The sequence below is a fragment of the Stegodyphus dumicola genome, chromosome 7, assembly GCF_044657685.1.
Source record: "Stegodyphus dumicola isolate Sdum_Otavi_A_Nest chromosome 7, ASM4465768v1".
Lineage (NCBI taxonomy): Eukaryota > Metazoa > Arthropoda > Arachnida > Araneae > Eresidae > Stegodyphus > Stegodyphus dumicola.
In genome coordinates this window covers 132,083,188-132,109,162 of record NC_140774.1, presented here as the reverse complement: position 1 = coordinate 132,109,162, position 25,975 = coordinate 132,083,188, and the positions used below count along the sequence as shown (strand labels likewise).

The 25,975-nt window shown below is 34.7% G+C and overlaps 1 protein-coding gene across 7 annotated transcripts in view; it reads right to left on the bottom strand.

The window, feature by feature from the left end:
• Positions 1-25,975, bottom strand: part of LOC118194253 (lysosomal acid phosphatase-like) — a 170,267-nt gene that overhangs the window by 77,596 nt on the left and 66,696 nt on the right. For all 7 annotated transcript variants that reach the window (XM_085820824.1, XM_085820823.1, XM_085820821.1 and 4 more), the window contains one exon: positions 19,295-19,384. In XM_085820824.1, coding sequence (XP_085676950.1) covers positions 19,295-19,384 — 90 coding nt within the window. The remainder of the gene's footprint in view (positions 1-19,294; positions 19,385-25,975) is intronic.

Here is a 25,975-nt window from a genome sequence, read left to right as displayed (position 1 = left end):
GTTGAATTTAAGTCAAATGCATATAACAAAACTGAATTCCAGCAGTTATATTCAGCATGGAAATTCAAAATGCAAATGCTACTAATTAAGGAGGATCTTTACGATGTAATCGAAGATGTACCTCCAAGCTCTATTACAGAACAATGGAATAAACGCGATCGGTAATGTCACGCGGAGATAAATTTATTTATCGAAGACAGCCATATAATTCATATTACACATGAAACTACTGCTAAAGCCACCTGGGAAAGACTCAAGCAGGTATACGAAAGGTTTAGTCTCTCAAATAAACAATTTCTTTTACGAAAGCTCTACAGTTTGAAGCTTGAGGAAAACGGAAGTATGCAAACTCATATAGATACACTACTGGAGTTAGTCGATAAGCTTAAAGCAATAGGTTAGGAGATAAAAGCTGATCCCCATATTTCAGCACTTTTGCTTTGTTCAATGTCTAGTTCTTACCATACACTGATAACCATTCTTGAAGCCACAGATGAGAAACAGAACTAACTCCAGAGTTCATAAAGGGAAAATTAATCGACGAAATTTAACAAGAGAGTTGAAAATAATTCACTGGATTCAAAAGCATTTAAAGCCTCATTTCAAAATAAAACAGTGAGACAGAAATTTCGCTCATACTGCCACAAAAGTAATCATTTTAGATCAGAGTGTTTTTATCTAAAATCGAAACAAAAAGGTGAACTGCGCTACAACTCGAAGAAAACATACGCGGATTCTAAAAATCGCCAGGCAAAGAATGCGTATAACTTCGCTGTTCAATGTTATGCAAATTGTATTTCTTTCTTTGTACCGAGGAGCGGCGCAGACGCAAATTTGTTAGGTTTTTTAAGCTCGCGTTTAGAGCTTTGAGGTTGCTGTGAATTACTGGAGTTTCAACTAAGCAGAGATTCTTCTGAGTTTGTGTGGTAAGCCGCTACCGAAGTCGGAGTTTTCAGTGTGGTCTTCGCCGTTCCTCAACCAACTTACTGTTTAAAAGTCAATAAAGAAGTTTCGGTCAACGTCATGACTCTGAGGTTTCTTGGGTTCTATACTGAAGTAATATCAAGTCAATTTACAATCTACTATTTTTAAACAACGGAACGTACATGTTTTTGGTCCGTCGAGCCGGAGTCGCAGTAAAATTGGTGAGTCAGTGTGTTTTTTTTTATCTTTCTTATTAGATAATGGAATTTACAACGCTTAAGACTAAAAAGCGTGTAGCTAAAGCTAAGTTAAGTAAACTGAAAGAGAAAATTACAGTGACTCACGATTCTCCTGATGTTGATCAGTTAGAACTTTTTAAATCTAGATTAAATAATTTAATGACCGAGCTTTCGGATATTTTTAGTAACATATTTGTAGTGTGTGAAGAAAAAGATATTGATGTATTTATAGAACAACAGGTCATACAAGATACTGTTGTTTAGTTAATTTTAATGCTAACTAGAGTTAAGAATGTAAAGACATTAGTGTGGAAACTAAATCTTGTGAAATAGCGAGTATACGCTTACCTAAGCTAACTCTTCCTATATTTAGTGGCAGTACTGAAGAATGGTTATCATTTTTTTATTTATTTAAAACGGCGATAGTGGATAATGACAGTTTATCAGGTGCACAAAAGCTACAATATTTAAAGGCTTCTTTAAAAGGAGATGCTTTGCGGATTGTTCAAGCTTTAACTATTTGTGACAGGAATTTCGAAATAGCGTGGCATTTATTGTGTCAAAGATTTTCACATAAGAGAGAATTACTTTCATCTTTATTAAAGAAAATCTTGTATTTATCAAATTTACAAGCTGAAATTCCTAGTCAGATATTAGCGTTAGTAGACACTGTAAGAGAATGTGTATGTTCGTTTGAAAATCTAGGATTCAAAGTGGAGCAATTCGCGGATACTATTTTAATGTTAATAGTACAATTTAAATTAGATTCTTCGACGAGAGGATGGTGGGAAAGAACATTAAAGAGTGAGGAACTACCAACACTTAATGAGCTGTTAGAGTTCTTGAAATCTCATGCCAGAACCTTGCAAGCAGGTAAAACGCAAGGTGTTAAAAAACAAGTTACAAAAGACAAATTAACTTCACTGGCTTCAGAGATTCGCGCGCAGTGTACGTATTGTAAAGCCGGTCATTCAGTTTTTAAATGTAATAAGTTTTTAAATCTGAATGTTCAGGAACGCGTTAATTTTGTCAAGAGAAATAATGTTTGTTTTAATTGTTTGGTTTCAAATCATAAAGCTTTCGAGTGTAGAAGTACACATAAATGTAAAAAGTGCTTTAAAAATCATCACACACTACTGCATTTCGAAAGAGTTCAAAATGAACCAAAGGCACGTAAAGGAGTTACGAACAGTTCGAATGAATTATCAGTGACGGCTAAGCCATTTTTCCCTGGGCCAGAACCTCGCGCTCAATCGGCTGGGTCAGGGGAGAATATCGCAAGTTCTAGTCCAGTAATTAAATCTTGTGTTTCAGACTTTAATTTTCAGCGTGAAGTTTTATTATGTACGGCTGTTATTAAAGTGTTAGATTCATCGGGTGAATACCAATTGTGTACAGCCCTCCTTGACCCTGGCAGTCAAGCAAGCCTGATTTCAGAAGATTGTGTGCAAAGGCTAGGGTTAGCAAGAAGAAATGCCAAAGTTTTTATTTCATGTTTATGGTGTTTGGATACAAAAACTAATGGAATTACGGAAATCAACTTCGTTCCGCATTTTCCGGCGAAAGTGTCATTTAAAACACCAGTATTTATCATCAATAGAATTATTGGAATTTTGCCGCATTTTACATTGGATAAGAAGTACGTTGAGGAATATAATGATTTAATGTTAGCAGATCCAACATTTTACAAAAGTGGGCCTGTTGATATACTTTTAGGCGTAGATATTGCCTTACCTCTTTTAAAGGGGGAAATAATTAAATGCGAAGAAGGTAAACCGGTAGCTTCTCGTTCTGAACTAGGATGGATTATTTCAGGTAGTGTGAATAATTCAACAGAAATTAATCCTACTATCTATGTAAATAATATACATGTGGAAACTGATCAGATGCTGTCTGACTTTTGGAAATTGGATGCTGTACCTACGTTTGACATGCTTACTAAATCGGAGAGAGCATGTGAAGATTACTTCAAATCTACATATACGAGAGAGGAAAGTGGGGTATATACTGTGAAATTACCGTTTCACTCTCCGCCTTCTCAGCTTGGAGATTCCAGACAATTAGCTATGCGTAGATTCCAATCTTTAGAAAATTCACTTCTAAAAAGGCCTCAGATATATGAACAGTATAAGGATTTCATGAGGGACTACCTTGAGCTGAGACATATGGAGGGAGTGCCTGAGAGAGAGATTCTTATTGACTCTACGTATTACATGCCTCATCATGCCGTATTAAAGGAATCAAGTACTACGACTAAACCGAGAGTTGTTTTCGATGCTTCAGCTAAAACGACATCGGGTCTTTCATTGAATGATATTTTGATGGTTGGGCCAAGAGTTCAGCAAGAGCTGTTTCCAATTGTTCTACGGTTTAGAACTCACAAAATTGCAGTATGTGCCGATGTAGAGAAGAGGTTCAGCTTCTGGGTGGACACAAATTAGTGTCCACCCAGAAGATACAAATTGGCAACGAATGCTTTGGAGGGATAGTTTTAGTGAGCCCTTGAGTACATTTAGATTAGTGACAGTTACTCATGGGACTGCCTGTGCGCCATATTTGTCTACTAGAGTTATGAAACAACTTGCATTAGATGAACAAGTGAGATTCCTTTTAGCATCAAAAATTGCCCTTCGTGAATTTATGTTGATGATTTGCTTTCAGGGGCACAAAGTGAAGAGGAAGCGAATGTTCTAGTTCAGCAGTTGAATGAAATGATGGAAAGGGGTGGATTCCGCTTAAGGAAGTGAATTTCAAACAGTTCAGCTATTTTATAGAATATTCCCGTGTGCTTACGAGAATCCAGTATTTCTCTTGAAATAACTAGTGACAAGAAAGTAAAGGTATTGGGAATTAATTGGAACAACTCTAGAGATACATTTTATTTTTCGGTATGCATAAGTGATAAAGAGTTCACTAAGAGGACTATTTTATCAGAGGTAGCCAAAATCTTTGATCCAATGGGATGGTTAGCGCCAACAATAATATACGCGAAAATATTATTACAAGAGTTATGGAACTTACAGCTGGGTTGGGATGAACTCGATGATAAGAGAATAAGTAGAAAATGGAAGCATTTCTATCTAGAATTGCCCTTACTTTCAAGCTTACAATTTCCGAGGTATGTCTTGAGTCCGAAGGCAGTAGTTATAGAAATCCATGCTTTCTGCGACGCTTCAGAAAAGGCTTATTGTGCAGTCTTCTATCTCCGAACAATCAACCTTGATTCGTCAGTCAAAGTCAGCCTTCTGACATCGAAAACCAGAGTAGCGTCCTTAAAAACCCAGTCTCTTCCGAGACTAGAGTTGTGTGCTGCGTTACTTTTAACCAACCTCTTACATGCAGTATTATCAAGCATAGAACTGCCTATTAACAATATTTACGCATGGACCGACTCGCGGGTTACATTGGCATGGGTTTCGTCCGAACCTCGCCGTTGGCTACCTTTTGTGGCAAATCGAGTTGCAAAAATCCAGGAAGCTGTTCCAGGTATTCAATAGAATTATGTTTCTGGGAAACAAAATCCTGCAGATTGTGGGACCAGAGGTTTTATTCCATCAGAATTCTTACAATGTGAGTTATGGATGAAGGGACCGCAGTGGTTAAACGAATCCCCAATTCATGTACAGCAAAATTCAAGTGTAGAATTAGAGGGTGAAGTTATGTTGAAGGAATTGAAAAAGAGTTTCAGTTCAAATGTTTCCAAATTTGAAGAGCCTAGTGTGTTTTCAAGATTTTCATCATGGTTAAAGTTATGTCGAGTGTTAGCGTGGTGTTTAAGATTTAGAAATAATTGTAGTAAGTTACCGACAGAGCGTATAAAGAGTTATTTATCTATTGAAGAATTCTGTGAAGTTACTTCTATAATTGTTAGGATTGTACTAAGAGCCGAATTTCCAGAAGAATTATTCTGTTTAGAATCTGGTAAACCCTTGAAGACATCAAGTAAATTACTGTCTTTAAGTCCTTTCTTGGATTCCGCAGGAGTAATACGTGTAGGCGGAAGGCTCAGAAACTCTACAGTTTCAAATAATCAGAAACATCCTATGATTTTACCTAAGAATCACAATATTACGCGTTTAATTATTAAGCATTATCATGACACGTATCTTCACGCAGGTACGCAGCTACTCACTTCTGTCATACGACATAGATTTTGGATTGTGAATGCTAGAGATATTATAAGAAAGTGTATAAACCAATGTGTTATCTGCCGTAGAGTTAGAGCGCAAACTGCAACTCAGCTAATGGCAGATTTACCCGCTTCAAGAGTTACTCAAAGTAGAGCTTTTTCTCGTGTAGGGATTGATTTAGTAGTACCATTTAACGTTAAATATCGTCCTGGTAGAGGAGTCAAAATCTTTAAGTGTTACGTATGTCTATTTATTTGTTTTACTACAAGAGCAATACACTTAGAATTAGTTGGAGATCTTTCAACAAAATCATTCCTCGCGACACTTAAGCGATTTATAGCTCGTAGAGGCAAACCGTGTGAAATTCACAGTGATTGTGCAACGAATTTTATAGCTATAGGAGCTAATAAAGAATTAAGGAAAGCCTTTTCTATTGTTCAACGTGATGAACAGCTACAGGGTTATATTTCTTCAGAAAATATTAAATGGTTATTTAATCCTCCCTCTACACCTCATTTTGGAGAGCTTTGGGAAGCGGGTATCAAGTCTATGAAACATCACTTAAAAAGATGTTTAGGAACACTTATTTTAACATACGAGGAATTTTTGACATTAATAACCCAAATTGAATCCTGTCTTAATTCTAGGCCTTTGGTACCAGCTTCAAGTGATTGTAGCGACTTGGAGGCGATAACACCAGGACACTTTTTAACCGGAGCGGCTTTAAGCGCTATTTCAGAATCTAACCAAATTCAAGAAACCATGAGCTGCAGTGATCGTTGGAGGAACGTGCAAAGGTTATTTCAACATTTCTGGAAGAGATGGAGCAGTGAGTATTTATCTAGGTTGCAACGGAGACCCAAGTGGTGCAAGTTAAAACAAGATCTGAAGATTGGTGATATGGTTCTTATTAAGAACGAAAATCTACCTCCGCTACGTTGGAAATTACGTAGAATTACTAAAGTGTATCCTGGTCTTGATGAGAAAGTTCGAGTGGTGAGTTTACGCACCTCCAATGGTGAAATAAAACGACCTATAGCAAAGCTATGTGCTTTGCCATTTAATTCCTGATTTAGAAACTTTTTCAGGTTTATGCAGTTCAACAGTTTAAATTTATTGTTTGAATCCCCTTGGGACTTCAAGGCTGGGGGTATGTTCGATGTTATGCAAATTGTATTTCTTTCCTTGTACCGAGGAGCGGCGCAGACGCAAATTTGTTAAGTTTTTTAAGCTCGCGTTTAGAGCTTTGAGGTTGCTGTGAATTACTGGAGTTTCAACTAAGCAGAGGTTCTTCTGAGTTTGTGTGTTAAGCCGCTACCTAAGTCGGAGTTTTCAGTGTGGTCTTCGCCGTTCCTCAACCAACTTACTGTTTGAAAGTCAATAAGTTTATAATATTTCTTTTCTTAATATTTCAATAAGTCAATAAATAAGTTTCGGTCAACGTTATGACTCTGAGGTTTCTTGGGTTCTATACTGAAGTAATATCAAGTCAATTTACAGTCCACTATTTTTAAACAACGGAACGTACATTCGCGATGAATCGAAAAGAAACAGGAAATAAGGCAAATAAAACACCAGAAATCAACTCCAGATGTGGTGCCGTCGCTCTGACTACATCGTGTATCGATAAGCAGAGAGTTTTGTTTTTGATAGCGGTGCAAGTAATCACTTAGCAAACAATAAGAAATATTTCGCAGATCGTGAATCCATAAATCCCTCGGACGTCATAATTGTGAATGGGCAATGTCTTAAATCTACAGGAACAGAAAATGTCCGTTTTAAAACATAAAATACTAAACAAAAAGTTCTTTTATCGGAAGTTTTATATGTTCTTGGATTAGAAACAAATTTAATTTCAATTGCGAAAATAACGGATAAGAGTCTCTCAGTTCTGTTTGAAGGAAATAAAGGTAGGAAAGGAGATCAAATTATTCTAGAATGTCATGAAACTAACAATCGTTACCAAATTAAACCAAGCAATAGGAAAAATGAACCATTAGTTCATGTAGTATTTCAGTACAAAAATGAAAGCTATGTTCAACTTTGGCATAGACGCCTTGGTCACAGAAACGATGACGCTATCAAACAACTTGTAAACAAAGAAATCGCCGAAGGGATCAGACTAGATAATTGTAAACATGATACCAAAGTCATTCAGTGCATAAAATATAAACTAACTGATTTTCTGTATCCCAAAGAGTCGAAATTTAGAGCATCCAAGCCGCTTGAACTCATTCACCCTGACGTTTTAGGACCAGTAGAAAACCGTCCGTCAGTGGTTACGTACACTTCGTAACTTTATTGATGATTATAGTAGATTTACAATGATTTCATATGCCTACAAAAACCAATGCGAAACCACCATACGAATTATGGAATAACAAGAAACCCAACCTCTTTCATCTGAGACCATTTGGGTGCAAAGCGTTTACTTACATCCATAAATCAGAAAGGTATAAACTGAATGATACTGCTAAAGAAGTAATACTCGTCGGCTATGACAGCAAGAAGTAAAGGCTACAATATTTTAATTCCTGGAGAAAAAATCATAATAAGTCGATATACACGATTTGTTGAAGACACTGGAAATAACGAGCCTGTAAGTGTCTCTTTCAACCAAGTTAAAGACAATCCTAAGAAAGAAAGCTCAGAACAAGAAGAAATAAAAATTAAAGAACTTCAAACAGAAGAAATATCAGAATGCGATGAAGAATCTTTCGAACTCAGAAGATCGAATAAAAACACAAAGGTTAACCTTCTGATCGTTACAGATATCATGCAAAATTGCCAGTCGGTTCCGAATCCAAAGCCTGGAAGAAAATTGAAACATCAGAAGAAATTGAAAATAGCTGACAGCTGTTCGAAAAGAAATTAATTCACTAGAAGAAAACAACACTGGGAATTAGTTGAACATACCAAAAGGAAGAAAACTAATAGGCTGTAAATGGACTTTCAAAACCAAGCTCAATGCAGAAGGTGTTAAAAATTAACTTAATATTTTTTTAATTTCTTTAAAAGTTTTATTTCGAATGAAATATCAAAATTCTGCCTACCTATTCTTCCCGGGTGGTGACTGTATTTCCTTCGATGTTGATTGAGCATACAATAAACGATGACGTAACTAAATGACCACTCGGTTAGACTAACACTAGAATATATATTACAAACAACATTAAGATTGCAATTCAAAGTATGCAGTCTCAAGAATATGTCGTTAGCATGTCATGGAATACATATATCTCTTTATCCACCGTTCGAAATGCGTTGTAGTTAGAGAAGAGTTGAGTTGCAGTGTGCTTCTCACAAACGATAACTATGCGTGAAATTTTAGAGGCTCTGTTTTTAACTCTCCCCTTTTCGAGATTCGGGAACATTGATCCGTAACTCAACACATTTTTGTCCATATCTTGAGGGAGGTTTAACAACACGTCCAGTTCTTGTTGTAACAAGATGGAAATCGGGATTCCTTTCGTTCATAGAAGGTTCTCCTGCTAACATAGCATCCTTCACATTGGCGACATAGTTTTCACCATCCAATTCTAAAGGATACAGTCTTTTGATGGGTCTAGTCACAAGTCCTGCTTTAGTTTTAATTTAGGCGGTTCTAGCTACACCATCTTTGCTGGTGTAAATCGATAATATTCTTCCTATAGGCCAATACAGTCTTTTGAGATTATAAGTCCATATTAATACAATGCCTCCAACGTTAGGGACATAAACGCTGTGTCGAGCTATTGTCCTTTGGTGCAATTGTCCCAAGTATTCATTTCGAAACCTGACTCGAAAATCGGACATCAGCTTCCTTCTGTAAACCAATCTTTTTTCAAGTCTTTGCTAGTAGTTTTTATTTAGTTATGGGCTATGGGGCTGCTGGAGGAATGAATTTTCAAGTAATAGAATAAATAGATATTCGTAATCGTTTTAGATCGACATTTTGAGTAAATTTTCAGCTCCGGTAATAATAGTCTGAGTCTAGTTGCGTTGTCTGAGTATATCACTAAATGGCGACCGCGACGAGCTATAAATGTTCTAAATGCCCATAAGAAATTGTCTGTTGATAGAGAAGTCAGAAGTTCTAAATGTACTGTTCTATAAACTGCACAGGTTAAAATTAGGATCCATACGTTCTTTCCTTCTTTCAGTAGTAATGGAAATGCTACATCCACTCCAATAATTTCGAAAATGCATGCATTTTTTACACGATCTTCAGGAAGCATTCCTACGGGAATATCAGGGGTTTTAACTCTAAATTTTTGACAAACAATGCAAGTTTTGATTACTGCTTTAATAATTCGTCTACTTTTCAGTAACCAATAATTTTCCCTCAAGGCTACCATTAGCGACTGTACTCCACAATTTCCAAGTTTTTGATGTTTAGACAGAATCAGGAACTTAACTTCATGATGATCCGATGGTAGAACAATCGTAATTCTGAAATTTTCATCGTCGTCTCTCAAAAGAAGTTTTGTTTTAATTCTCAAATGTCCACCAGCATCTGTAAATGTCAACAGTTATTTTAGACGTTGAGTTTTTTCACTATGGAAAGAGTCTTTTTGAACTTTTTTCAAAATTTTATGTTCAGCTTCTTTAAGCTCTTCAGTAGATAGTTCTCCTGAAATTTTGTTAGGTGACTTAGAATTCCTATAAAACCTATATATCCAACCAGTAATTCTAATTATTCTCTTATAGGAGGATATGTGGTAATATATATAATAATTATCATCACTCTAATTCATGTGAGACACTATAGTTTTCTTTTTTTCTGCATTTACCGCATCTTCGTAAGATGATAGATCATAATCCGGCCATTTATCTTTAGAATCTCTAAGCCAGGGAGGTCATTCGTGCCATTTTTGCTTTAGTAAGGTTTTTACTGAGCAACCTCTTGATAGCATATCGGAAGGATTTTAGAATCGAGGAAGAAACTTTCATTCATTGGATTCTGATAGAGTTCTAATTTCATGTACACGATTAGATATAAAAGTTTGTCACGAACCTTCTCTTCGGATCCAATACAGTACGTCCATGGAATCGGACCAGTAGACTGACTGAATATTTTCTAACTTCAAATCTTTCTTCACTGCATTGGTTAATCTAGCCCCAATAAGGCATGCTAGGAATTCTATCCTTGGAATCGATAATCCCTTCAAAGGAGCAATTCTTGATATAGGTTGTATTAATTGACAAGGTACCTTTCCCTCCTTTTCAGTTCTAAAAAACAAACATACAAGTTGCATAGGCAAACTTAGACGCGTCACAAAATATATGCAGTGTTATGTCTGATTCACTAAGGTCTAAATCAGATAGTCTGCGAGGTACCTTGATGTTTTTAATTTCTGGTAACTGATCTTCCCATTTTTCAAATCTTTTAATTAAATCTTCCGGTAATTTAGAATCCCATGAGATTCACAGATTCCAGCATTCCTGAAGAAGCAGTTTAGGAATTAACGTTATCGGGCAAGTGAAACCTATGGGGTCAAATAATTGATGTGCTTTAGACAAAATCTTTCGTTTAATAGGTTCATTGTTCTTCTCCGTTTCTATCAATTGGCATGACAGAGTGTCATTCTTAGTATCTCATTTGAGACCTAAAACCGATACACATAAGCTTAGCTATCTCTATTTTATCTGTACACAAGCGTAGCTATCTCTAAAGAAATCTTGCATTTCAGGAAGATAATTACTTCTCCATCCACGTAAATTAAACTTAGCTGCTTTTAGAATTTCTTGAGACTCTCGTTTGAATTATTCTAAGCCAGCAACAGAGTCAATACTTGCAACACAGTTATCCACGTACAATAAATCTTTCAGTCTCATTGCAATACCTTTCAAAGGCTCTTCTACTTTGTTATACTTGATCTAGAACATGATTTAAAACAACTGCAAGTAAAAAAGGGCTGCTTGAAATACCGAATACGACTCTGCAATGTCTGTATGTGATTGTCTGTATGTTGGGGATTTCCACCTTTCCACCACATAAATCGTAAAACATCTCTATCGTTTTCGTTTAGGCTTATCTGCAAGAAAGCTTGCTTAATATCTGCAACAACTCCAATATCCCCCCCCTAAACCGATTTAAAATTGTCGGAATCATTTCAATTAGATTGAGACCCTTTTCGATGCAGTCATTTAATGATACGGAGCTGCTAGTTCTAGCAGAACGATCAAATACAGGACGAACTTTAGTTGTAGAGTTATCTTTAAATATCGCTCTATGCGGCGAATAATGTATACTCAACTTTTCCTTCAACTTATCCTGATCAACTTGTTCAATGATACCTTTTCTCCCCATTGATTAAAAACCTCTTCATATTCATTTAATCGATTCTTTGATTTCAGAGATTTCACTGCGCTTTTAAGTCTTTTAATCTTTTTTCTTATATTTGGGCTAACTCTTTATTATCGGGTAAAGGAGGATGTCCTTGTAACCAGGGTAAATGAAGCTTGTATCTGCCACTACTGTCACTGCTAAGAGTTTCTCTGAAATGTTTCAAAGCCAGTTCTTGAGTCTCTGTTTTAGTGCGTTTTTCGCCACTATCTTAAATACCCAAAGCATCTAAACTCCAGAGATCTTCAACCTTAGCGTTATTCACGTGAAGTGACAATACTAGCACTGAAGTGTTTGCCAAAGCATCTTTTTTCTTATATTTACCCATTACTGTCCACCCCAAAAGAGTATAAACTGCAACTAAGCCTCCTGAAAGATGCTTTATGTTTCCCGTTAATAATTCTCCCGCACAGTCAGCTCCAATGAGTAAATGGATTTTATCCGAATTATTTTCGTATAGACAAGATTTATCATTTATAACCGTATTACTTATTAAAATACCAAGATCTTTTAATTGGTTTAAGCAATGCGAATCATTCAATTTAGCAATAGAAGCACAAATTTTATTTTCGTCTAAAACTTCTAATTCACAATTAAAGCTTCCATCTATGTTTGTGAATTTAACGCAATATTTTTGGTGCTTTTCTGTGTGTGTAATTCCGCCGAATAAACCATGGTTTACAGATATTTCTTATATCTTCTTTAATTTCAGGTGGTTAGCAAAACGTTTAGATACATAACTTGTTTCACTACCCATGTCTATAATTATTCTTACAAGGTATTTTATAATTAAGACACAACATTAAGACACTGTTGAAAAAAGGTATTTTATATTGTTTTCCGTAATATACACTATCAAAGTTTGAAGATAAACTTCACTTGAACAGTTATTATTCGAAAGAACTGTGTTCTGACAAACGTCCTCTATTTCAGTAATTACAGCATTATCAATCGACTGTTTTTTTGTTCGAGTAACACATTATTTCCAAATGTCTTTTGCTGCCACATATGCTGCACTTTACCTTTGATAAACGTCGAGAAGAAATATGACCAGATTTCAAGCACAGGAAACAAATTACGTTTTTTATTAGTAGTGATTTCTTGTTTTCATATGGTAAACCCTTTCCGTATAAACAATCTGTACTTACATGTGAATCCTTTCCACAGAAGTTACAATGTTTAGATTTGAAGACCAAATTGCTGGTTAATAACTCAGAGGCTGTCACGGGACGCGACTTTTGTTTTTGTTTTTTTAATTGCCACCCGGTTTGGAATTAGTAAATGTATCTAGGTGTGGCACTGGGGAGTTAATGAAAGTGCAATTCTGTTTTTTTCTTTAGCCATTAACTGTTTGTGCAAAAAGCTAATTAAATCATTAATAGAATATTAATTTCCTAATTCTTTATTAAATTTGAATATTAAATCACTCGCTAATGCCTTTATGATTACAGGTTAATAAGGCGCTGAACTTGTTCGAACTTATACCTAGAGATTTCAAGCTTCTAATATTTATTTGAATTTTATCAAACAATTTCCAAAAATTCACTACGTCACTTGAACGTTTTAAGTGTGGGCATTTCTCGTAACTGTTTCATGTGTGTGCTTATCAAAACTACTTTCCTTCCAAATCTTTCTTCAAGTATCGAAACAGCTTTTTTATAATTGTCGCTTGAAACAGAAAAACCTTCTATAGTTTCCAAAGCAGTTCCAGCTAAATAAGCTTTTAAGTAATTGAATTTACTAACATCGTCAAGTGATTTGTGATTATGTATCGATGTTTCGAACGAGTTCCAGAATGTAAGCAAATCACTTAACTTTCCATAAAATTTTGGAATTGTTAATTTAGGTAATTTCACATTAAGCGTTTGCTGAGGATTTGCATCCAGATGAAGTGATGAAGAGTCGACTGACTGATTCATTTGATTCACACATCGTAAATATTTGTTTGCTCTAAACCTGCATGTAATGATTTTTTCTCTGTATTCTTCAGCGGATTCAAGTTCTTTGGGATCTACTAACTTTTCTACTTCGGTATCCACAACTTTGAGACTTTCAAATTTGTCGTTTAATTGTTCTAAGTAAAGCTCCAGCTCACTATCAGTGGCAATTACTCTGTTCTTGTAATTTCTCCTTCAATTTTTGAACAAAGTTTTGTAACTGACGCTCTTAATGTTGATCGTTTTCGAATACACAAAGTTCAGTGGCCATTTTACTTAATTTATCTTACGTTTATATGCTTAATTAAACTTCGATACAAACATGATATTCAAATATATTTCAGACAAATTGTATCATATTACGCAAAATACAGGTCACCATCCCAGCGAGGGATGCGATGATAAAGAATTAACTTAATAATTTTTTAGTTTCTTAAAAAGTTTTATTTCATATGAAACATCAAAATTCTGCCTACCTGTTCTTCCTGGGTGGTGACTGTATCTCCTTCGATGTTGATTCAGCATACAATGAATGATAACGTAACTAAATGACCACTCGGTTAGACTAAGAATATATTTAAAACAACATTAAAATTACAATTCAAAGTTTAAGAATACGTCGTTAGCATGTCATGGAATACATCTATCTCTTTATCCGCCGTTCGAAGTACGTTGTAGTTAGAGAAGAGTTGAGTTGTAGTGTGCTTCTCATAAAAACTATGCGCTAAATTTTAAAAGCTTTGCCTTTAATAGAAGGGAAAATCGAAGGATACAAAGCCAGATTAGTTACAAAAGGATTAAGCCAGAAGTCTGGATCTTACTATGATGAATCCTTTGCTCTTGTAATAAAATATACAACTCATATATAAAAACAAATGTTTCAGATATATCAATGTCAAAACAGCTTTTCTTCATGAAAAACTAGAAGAAGAAAATTACATAACTCAACGAGAAGGATACGAAAAAGACAGGTATGAAAGTAAAGTTTGCAAGCCTAAGAAATCAATAGAGACTAAACCAAGTCGCTAGAGCCTGGAATCTGAAAGATTGGAAAAATACTTCTAAACATATCATTTAACATTCCAGCACGCGCGCTTGGGAAGTTTACATGAGCACGCGCGCGTCGTATTTTTTACGACAATTGTTATTTTACCGTTTTTAGCATGAAAAATGACAGAAATGAGTGAAAAGTGATGATAAATTTGTTAAAACATGAAATATTAACCTTATTACTGCAAAATACAAATGATGTGACATTTAAATGATAGTAAATTATTTTTAAACGTTCAAATCAGTCAGGTGGATAAGCAATGATGTATTTCATTATAAAAATTTAAAAAATTATTATTTAATAACTATATCTTAAAATTCAAGCTAGTTTTAATATTCACCTGTCCTGTCCTGTTGATTTAGCATCGAATCGAAGACAACTTGTCAGAAATAAAAAACTCTTGTAGATCATCAGAGCTCTTGTTATTTCAATTCCAGTGCCATCACTCGAGAACAATTCTTTTGCATTTACATGGTGTCCTTTTTTTATTCTTATCATATATAAAAATTCAAATTAGGCCATCATTTCGACTCAGGTAACAATGCTATTATTCTCACATCCAAAAGTTTCCTTGTCTTATTTTTCTTTATCAGATAATTATTGAAGAATGCGAGCAAAATCAGCTGGTTGCACATATTTTTCTTTTAACATGAAAACCGATATAAAAATTATAGACTCGAATTTATACAAATTGAAATAATACGCGTTAATTAATAACACAAAATATTTGAGAAAAAATTATTTTCCCAATTTTCCCCCACGACCAAGCGCGTGTCGTAACTTTTACGAAGGAGGTGCCACGTAGCGCAAAAGCCCAGTAAAAAAGAAAAAATGTCATATACCTTCCTTTTGGCACATTCTATGATGTGGGGGAAGAGTTGAAAGGAGAAATAGAAATGACATTCAGACGTCTCAGCTGCGATGTGCGAAAAGTGTGCATTAAAAACCGAATTTGTGGTCAATTTTGTGCATAGCGCGTGTGCTGGAAGGTTAAACAAAATAAAGCAGACTCATGCTTATTTTTCAAAATCAACAATGGAAAATTCACATACATAATATTATATGTAGACGATATACTTAATAGAAAGTGAAAGAGATGCAATGAAAACAATCCAGCAACTAAAAGCTAAACTGGAAATCAAAGACCTCGGAGAAGTCACTTAACTACCGCGTGCTAAATATCGAAAAATCTAAAGATGGAATTCTTTGCCATAAACCAAAAGAATAAAATCGAAGAAATGGTTCAAAGATTCGGACTTCAGTATGAAAAACAAACATATAAGCAATGGAAACAAACTACTGTAAACTAGACACTGAAGATGATCTTCTAGAAGATACATATTATAAAGAAGCAGTAGAGGCATTATTATACACTGCAACCATTAGTCGACCCGATATAGCATGCGCCGTCATCTACTGAGTAGAAGAAACGAAAAACCTCGGAAAATAGATTGGAATGCTGTCAAAAAGGTCATTCGATACTTAAATACAACTTAAGATTTGAAGTTGGTCTTTAACAAAATTCAAGAACCTATACTAACTGCATGTTCAGATGCAGATTGGGGAAATGACAGAACAACTAGAAAATCCATTAGCGGATACATATTCAAATTAGGAAACAATTGCATTTCAATGGAACAGCGAAAGGCAAAATCTCACTGCATTATCTTCAACTGAAGTGGAGTTTATTGGAACAGCTAATACAGCTCAAGAAGCACAATGTCTCTTAACTTTACTTAAAGATTTAAGGCTAAAACAAAATCTAGCGATTACTCTATGAAGATAACAAGTCATGCATCAAACTTTCACAACCAGAGAAAAGTTCTAGAAAAAAATATATAAGCATGAAATACCAATGCTTGCGTGACCTTCAACAAAACGTCATCTTAACCCTAGACTAGTCTAAAACCTCCGACATGATCGCAGACCTGCTCACCAAACCGTTAAGCAAGTCTGTGTTCGAGAAACTTCGAGAATCGCTCCAAATGGTGATGCTGTCCATCCCTTGGTATTCGTATGCATTGATGTGGCGTCTGGGGATATTATATAGGGAATGTAATCTGAGTACACTACGGAAAAAGTTAACTGAGTGACTCGTTTCTTTTCCTTCTTCTCACTCCTGCATATAGGGACAGTTTTAAAACTCTCTTATAATGAATAATTATTGAACACTCTCTTGATATGTATTATGAAAATTCTAATGAATCTTATGATTATGCTCAAAATAAATGTGTTCGTTTGAAATTTCGTATAAAACTTTCTGCATGGATTATTTAAAACTATGATGATGCTGGGCAATATTGAGAAGAGAAGGTAAGAAATTATTCTTTTCCTTACTTTATGATTTGTTGTAGAAATATTTTACAACAATTTATTATATTTTAAAACATTTGATACAATATTTTGATAAATCATAATGTTCATAAAGCGTTAATTTCAATACAAATGATTTAACTTAATTTATGTTTCCATTTATTAATTATTCCTTCATAATGCTTGACTTTCTTTTTAGCACAAACTAATATCAAATTCCTAACAGATGCTAAGCGGGTTATTGGTAAGTCTGGACAGAACTACAAAGTGTTACGAAGGTTTTTAAAGTAAAGTATTTTATTAAATCGGAACACTGAACATAAATACACAATTTTTGCTTATAAACCTCTGCTAACTACTTGTGGCTAGATAAAGAAACTGTAAACCCATATTTTCAAATTTAGAATTAATTCTAATAGCCAAGGGTTACACGAAGGATTTAACGTGAAGTTAACTTCTTACCGGCGTAACAATTTAAATATCGGCAACTATAATGCAAATCAGAATAATAGTCTTATCTGAGCTAGCTAACTTAGTAACTTGGCCTCGAGAGGCATAGAAAGCTCTGATTTAAACTCCCGAAACTAAATACTATCCTAATGTACCTTATTTAAATTCTAATAGGGAAACGGAAACGAGAAGTGACGGTAAAGATCCAAAATATAAAGTAACTGGTTAGCGAAAAATAATAACCTTATACCTTACATAAAATTTTATTCTTTACTCTTCGGTGTCTACATTTGTTATCGAACAGTAGTGTGTTTCAATCTTATTTGCAAACATCAGATGTTAAATACACTGGTGGACAATTGCTAAGGACGAATGGCAACAGCAGCATTAGCAACCACAAAATGGAAGGCAGAAAATGTAAAAATTAACATAAGTGCGGAATAGAGTAAGAGGTGCTATGGGTATGCTGATTTTGAATTCCGAAGCTGTTCGTCATGTGATAGTGCTGATAAGAGATTGTAATGTTCCAAATGCTATAATTTACAGCTTAATGTGTGGAACCTTAAGAACTGGTAAGCGAATAATAGCTTATTTCAGGAAGATAGAAACGTAAACGTACGGTAAACGGTTAATTACCATTTATTACTCAAAATAAATTAACATTTGACGCCCTCTCGGAGTTTACAGCAAAGCCTCGACTTGGGCTTGAACTCATGAATACTAACAATTAAAGCTTAACTAAAGAGATATAGCCGAAGCTATCAAAATTCTACAAGAGTTGGCTCTTTAACGCTAACTAAACGGCGAAGCTATCAAGGGCCTAAAGATAGCTTTAGAGAGAATATAGCCAAAAGGCTAACGCGCGCTTGTCAGAATCTCTGGCTCTCTAACGAAGTCAGTAGAACTTCAAAGTTAAATACTTTCAAATACTTTCTCCTCCTCATGTGCATTTCACCGCGATTGTGAAAATACGTTCTGGCAGGAAATTGTAAGCTGAAATTTAGAAAGAACAATTAAGTAACTTTAACTAAAAATTAACTGTTAAAATTTAGGATAAACCTTACAAGATATAAAGGATTTGACGCATACTGACCATTGTCCTTCAAAAGAAAACTTTAACGGGAAAGAAGCAATTGAAGAACTTGCAATTTTTCAGTATATTTTCCCCGACATCACTTAGATGATTTTATGTGGCTAGAACTCTATACTGATAGAACACATACCGTATAGAAATGGCTATGAAATAATAAATCGAACTAATGTATTCTGAAGCTGAGGCGACAGGGAGAAATTGGTTCATTAAAAATTAACTAGTCGGGAAAAGTCAACTTTTATTTCGAGTTCTACGTTTCGGCCTTTATTTTGACTCAACAAAATTTCAACTTAATAAAAGTGCAATATCACCCTTTTCTTCCTACGCCGCCTTATAGAGAAATAACTCCACCTTCTTGTATTTTGAAAATTTATTGCACATACACAAAACTAAATATTAAAACTATGATACTAATAACTGAAATATATATACATTGATTGCTAATAAAAATTAATAAAAGTTAAGTAATAAAAGTTAATTTCGTTTTCATTAATGGCTCCCACGAGCCTTCCCTATGACATCTCCGAAGGTCTCCCTCTTGGGAACTAAACTTTTAGCGCCTCTACAGACTGAGAGTTAGCACCCTCTACACATCTTGTTGGTTGGCGTCACCCATACATCAAACAAAGTTTACTGCATTTTTCAGACGGAGAAAATAATCGGTGCTTTCTACCGCGCACTAGAGAACTGAGTAAGAGAAAGCTGACTTTATTACTTCTATTTAGTTTAATTTGAGATTAATACATCAGTTTTTGTTTCTAGTACTAGTTATAAATCTAATTTTTCAACCATATATCATAACACTAAAAGAAGTAAGAAATATTATTACCTCTACAGACAATGTTTTGTACAAATCACTTGCGCCTTCAAAACATCTGATTTTTCTTCCACTGTGATTACCCCAAAACTCGAAGTAAAACTGAAAGAAAAAATTAGAAAAATGCTCAAATGATTTCTTAAATATATATGTTAATGTGCGATATTGTGCACGTTATCTAGCTAATCCTAATCTGCAGATTAACTGATGTGCTCCGTTAAACAGCAGAATCATCAAGAGTTTTTTCGCATTTTATTTGGATCGTACAGAAATGATTGACACAACGGCTCTCACAACGAAACAATTACACTATGCCAAGTGAAAACAAGTGAAATAGGCACAAGAAGGCGTGAGCTACTCAGAATGCATAGAGCTGGCCACAAGGGAGAACGGTATAAGTCAGCGCCCATCCCTTTTGCCGTCGTCATTGAGAGCGTGGACAGCAAAGATGGAAGATGATTATCGCAATCAGCATTGGTGTATTGGTGTATTGAGAATACGGCAAAGCACACTAGGGCTATCTGGCTAAAGGGAGGAATGCCTTCGTGGAGGACTTTCGAAGGGGAACTGGCTCGTATACACGTTACACATGGGGAAAACCACGAAAACGCCCATGCAGCCAGCCCGTTCGCGGGATTCGAACTTCGGACCGAACTACCAGTGTTCAGCGATTTTACCGATCGGCCGCTGGTAGGTGCGATCAGCATTGGACAGCGTGGTTCCTATGGAAGGAAGGGACACAGGGTAGTGGGATCCATCGTCGCATGGTGTCGGTGTGCGGGAACAGAGCATCATCAAATGCGTACCGTATCCCGTTGGTTGGCCAAGTTCAGCAGTGGAGTGGAGACCGCAGTCAAAGGTGTCAGCGCGGGACGACCAGCAACATCGCATACAGCTGCAAATGTGGCAAGCCGCGTTGGATTTCATTATGACGAACAGGCGCATAACTTTCAACAGGATTCACGAAGAGACAGGGTTTGCGCAAGGAACACTGCAGACGATTAAGCATGGTGATTTGGAGATGACAAATGTGTGTGCCAAGTAGGTACACCTCTGATCTCGGACTACTCCTTGCTTGACAAGATGAAGGACGCAGTCAGGGGACACCATGTTGAATCTTCTGCCGAATTGCATGCAATTGTCAATAGGTGGTGCACGAACACCCTACAGACTTGTTTATCAAAGCACTTCGGAACCTCCCAGCCAGATGACAGATGTGTACTGACAAAGGCGGGGATTATTTCTAACTGATGTACCATCAGTTTTTTGTAATAAATTGTATTCCACTCTGTGGCAGCATTTGTGTCATTCATTTCTGTACGACCTAAATACCTAGGTAATTGTGCACACTAACAGCATCCCTATCATTTTAAAGTTCAAAAGTTTCTTTCAATCATTTCCTTTCCTTCTCCGTCCTTAATTATAGTAACTTGATTGTTTAGATATCGAAAAATAAATGACACTATGTTAATTACCTTATTTGTTATAAAATTTTAAACCGTTTTATTCTTTGTATTACAGTTTTTTAACTGACTGATGATTGATTCTATCAATTTATTTGTTGATTGTTTGATTATATTAATTTAAAATTTTAGATATCGAAAAATAAATAAATAACATTATGTTTATTTAAGCGTTTCGAAACGTTGCTGTTCCTCCAGCAAATATCTTCTTTTTACTTGTTGTAAGTGCCTAGTAGGGGATGGGCAAAGTATCTAGGTAATTTTGCAAATAACATTTTTTTTTTAATTTTGAAAAGTGAAACAATTTTACGCATTTTAACGAATCACCCTAGTTAATCTGAAGATATCTACGCAATAATAAATCCAGATTATCTAATTGATTTTTCCATTCTAGCGGTAACGTATATAAGAAAAATTTGAGCAAGCTCAAATTTATATATATATGTATATATATATATATATATATATATATATGCATGTATGTATTTATAGATGGTTTGCTGTGTTTTTATAAATTGGAGTTTCTTTAGTACGTAGAAAAAACGAATGGTACTTAAAGACGGAACTCACCATAGTTACAACACGTAATTTTTATTTCTTATATATATATTTATAAATTCTATTATATGCAAAAAAATAAAGAGCATGTAAAAGATTAAATTAGCAGCGTAAATTAATTTCCCTTCTCTATTCTAAAAATAGCAACATCTATTTCCAATGCATCATTTCGAGAAGAAATCTATGTCATATGACCCTTGCGTAATTGTCGTGACGTAAATGGAACTAAAACTCAAACAGCCAATAGTAATTTCACAGCAATATTAACTGTCCAACCAAAATGCTTTGAAAACCAAAACTAACTCTGTCTCACTTGATACTTCATCCTGAACATTACACACCTGCTTTCCACTCCTCAGCCTAGCTAGACTGCTGTCTGTCTGCTGGTGCTTTCTTGCTACAAAGTTATCAAAAATGCAAGCCTTTTGGAATAGTCACATATTGTGTGTCGACTTGTGTGTACGCAACATGTTGCTGAAAATAAAACTGAAGATTTCATCTGCCTTCGCCTCCAATTTCCTAGTCATTATGGTTCAGCATTTCTTCGCAATCAAAATTCCTGCTCCTGAATATACTATTACAATTGTCTTAGTCGTTGCTTCTGAGCTTGAATATATTAAATATATATGTGCATGTATGTATTTATAGATGATTTGTTGCGAGAGCTAAAGTGATACTGCGGTTCCTTCGCAAAGTAGTTTAAACACAAAGTAAAGATTCAATTGTAATTCATAAACTAAAAACACAGTATGTATCAAATACTAATAAAGATAATTAGAAAAAAAGGAAAAACTTAATTTGCTTCAAACTTAAAAGATAAATGCATTTGAAATAAAGTTTAAACTATCACAAAACATATTAGAAAAAGTACTACAAAAACATCATTTTAAAAAGCAATAACAAAGCAGCGGAAAATGGAAAATTAGCCTAATTCGAATATCATCATCGACTTTTCAAGGGAAATGCACGGTGAGCTTCGAACTCTGCTAATTCCAGAACGCGTTTCGTCAAAAATGAAGCAAATTGAGATTGATTGCCAACAAATTTTTTACATATTAAAAAGATCAAAATTTTAATTAAAACCAAATCTCAATTTCTCTGTTTCATTTCCTGGCGCGTCCGCTGTTAACAAGTACATGAGAAATACCTAACTTGTGTAAGGAAAACTGTACAGGCAAGCCTGGTAAGGCAAATTTACAGAATTAAAATAAATAGCGAATTGCTATTAGTTAACATATTCACAAATTTTTTTGGGGCGAACCTTCTTAGTCGGAAGAGTTATAACTTTAAAAAGGAGGTAACAGCAATTATGCTTTTAATAAAGATAGTAAATAATTCAAATTGGGTCAGTTTATGACCAAAATTAGCACAACGAAAGGGTGAAATTTAAAAACACACCTTAATTCATGACTTCTTTCTGCGAGAAGCTATTTGCAAAAAATGGCAGAAAGAGGTACTTGTAAGCAGCAAGAGTAAAGAGTGAACAAAGATAAGAATGAAGTTCACCAATTAGGTGACACGACGCAAAGGGGAAAACAAACGTTAGGAAGCAATGTCCAATGAAACGTAACTAACTGAGGGGAACCTGAGTCCAAACATTTTGGGGAGGGGGTGTTGATGGTAGTTTTTTCAACATGGCGTCTATCTTGTTCGATGTCAATTCTAGAATGGTTTTAAAAAAGTGAATTCAAAATGGCTAATTCCTACAAATGGTAAAATTGGCCAGAAAGCAGTTGAAATTGAAAAAATACCGTAATTTGTTAGTAAAAGTCGTAATTCTTCAAGCTAGAGGGCTTTCAAGCTTCTTTGAAACGAAAAGGGCCCATAAAATTGAATTAAAAGGACAAATTTGGCCAGAAAAAACTTTATTTTACATATTATACATATTAGGAACAAGGTTTGAAGTACTGAGCCAAATGTGTAAAGAAAAAATGTTAAGTAGTAAGAGTAATAAGCTATACATTTTTTACATTAGATTATTTAAATTAGCCATGCATGAATCACCTTCCGTTGGGATTTAACTAAAAAATTTCATTATCTGACTCTAATAATCTATAAAACAGGTAAATACCAGCATTTTTTAGGGAAATTTTAATGACTGTACTTGGAATAAAACTGTCTTGCAAGATATTAACAAAGTAGTGTATTTCTTCTTGGAGGTGTTGTACATTATTGCAGATTCTTTTAATTCTTAGAAGTTGTGCATTGATTGTGTTGATTACGACACTTTTCGAAATATTAGAGTTACAGTTAGTTAACTTAAGTGCAGGAAAATAGAAATCTTTGCGCTTGTTGTAAATTTTGATAAGATTGTAATCCAGAATATGTAAATCAAGGTATTATGGTAAAGGTATCAAGGCAAAATAAAATCTTTATCTGGCCAAATCTATCTTTTTAATTTAATTTTATGGGCCCTTTTCGTTTCAAAGAAGCTTGAAAGCCCTCTAGCTTGAAGAATTACGACTTTTACTAACAAATTACTGTATTTTTCCAATTTCAAATGCTAAATGGCTAATTTTACCATTTGTAGCAATTAGCCATTTTGATTTCATCTTTTTAAAACCATTCTAGAATTGACATCGAACAAGATAGACGCCATGTTGAAAAAACTACCATCAACACCCCCCCCAAAATGTTTGGACTCAGGTTCCCCTCAGTTAGTTACGTTTCATTGGACATTGCTTCCTAACGTTTTTTTCCCCTTTGCGTCGTGTCACCTAATTGGTGAACTTCATTCTTATCTTTGTTCACTCTTTACTCTTGCTGCTTACAAGTACCTCTTTCTGCCATTTTTTGCAAATAGCTTCTCGCAGAAAGAAGTCATGAATTAAGGTGTGTTTTTAAATTTCACCCTTTCGTTGTGCTAATTTTGGTCATAAACTGACCCAATTTGAATTATTTACTATCTTTATTAAAAGCATAATTGCTGTTACCTCCTTTTTAAAGTTATAACTCTTCCGACTAAGAAGGTTCGCCCCAAAAAAATTTGTGAATATGTTAACTAATAGCAATTCGCTATTTATTTTAATTCTGTAAATTTGCCTTACCAGGCTTGCCTGTACAGTTTTCCTTACACAAGTTAGGTATTTCTCATGTACTTGTTAACAGCGGACGCGCCAGGAAATGAAACAGAGAAATTGAGATTTGGTTTTAATTAAAATTTTGATCTTTTTAATATGTAAAAAATTTGTTGGCAATCAATCTCAATTTGCTTCATTTTTGACGAAACGCGTTCTGGAATTAGCAGAGTTCGAAGCTCACCGTGCATTTCCCTTGAAAAGTCGATGATGATATTCGAATTAGGCTAATTTTCCATTTTCCGCTGCTTTGTTATTGCTTTTTAAAATGATGTTTTTGTAGTACTTTTTCTAATATGTTTTGTGATAGTTTAAACTTTATTTCAAATGCATTTATCTTTTAAGTTTGAAGCAAATTAAGTTTTTCCTTTTTTTCTAATTATCTTTATTAGTATTTCATACATACTGTGTTTTTACTTTGTGAATTACAATTGAATCTTCACTTTGTGTTTAAACTACTTTGCAAAGGAACCGCAGTATCACTTTAGCTCATAGACAATAGCTTGAAGAATTTACCTTTTAATATTATTTCAAATTTTGCAGCTCAATGCGCAAAATTCTTGACCTCACAGGTCTTTTTAAGTTTAGTTAGTTTGCCTTTCTTCCATTATATATATATATATATACATATATAATTATAACTTCTATTATATTATTTTATTCGGATCTCTCTCTCTCTCTATATATATATGTAAAATATAAAAAATACGACGGCTTTGCTCTATGCGAACCAGCAACCTTTAATTAACTTTCTGCAGTTCAGGATCTTCTCCCTAGACCAGTACTTTCCAGAACATTCGAGCTTATTACGTAACCGCTTCTATAAATAGAGAACTCGCGCCATTTTGCGTCAGAAGCTCCTCTCTCCCACTGCTAGTAAGATCTATGCTGCTGCGCTTCTCATCTTTCTTCCCTTTGTTAGAACAGTTATGACGTCAAAAGCCTAGATTTCATCGTATTTAGTTTGAAACACTATTTGATATGTGATTAGGAGAATTTCATCTAAAAGAAAGATTACCTGCCATTGGAATTGAATAAAGATGTGAGATTAAAAGCAAAATCCTTCTGCGTCATCATTCTGCTGCCTTAACACTCAGCCACAGCAATGCCCAGACTTCATTGCCAAGCTTTGTCTGGACATAAAGTCCACGATTGCTAAAATATCACAGCTTTATTAATTAGTCGACAGGATAGGAAAGGAGCCAGACTGGGAAAAGGTAAAAGTCATAATTTTGAAAAATTAAAATTAAATTAATTTTGGACAGAGATAGGAATTCTACTAGTTCTAACAGTTAATTTAAATTCACTTGCTGGATTGAAAGGTCTTAGTCTAGTTGAATGAACAATTTCTAATTTTGTTTTAGTTAGAGGATTAGTGTTATCAATTTCATAAGTAACTTCAGAATATTGTTTTAGAATTTTGTAAGGTCCTGAAAATGGAGGAGAAAGTTTAAGTGTTATTAGGATATTGAAATTCTTCATACATTACTAAATCACCTATTTTAAAGTTACTAGGTTTATAATGCGTATCATACCTTTCTTTACTTACATTATAATAATCATTAGATCTTTTTTGAGTTATTTCTCTAGCTTTT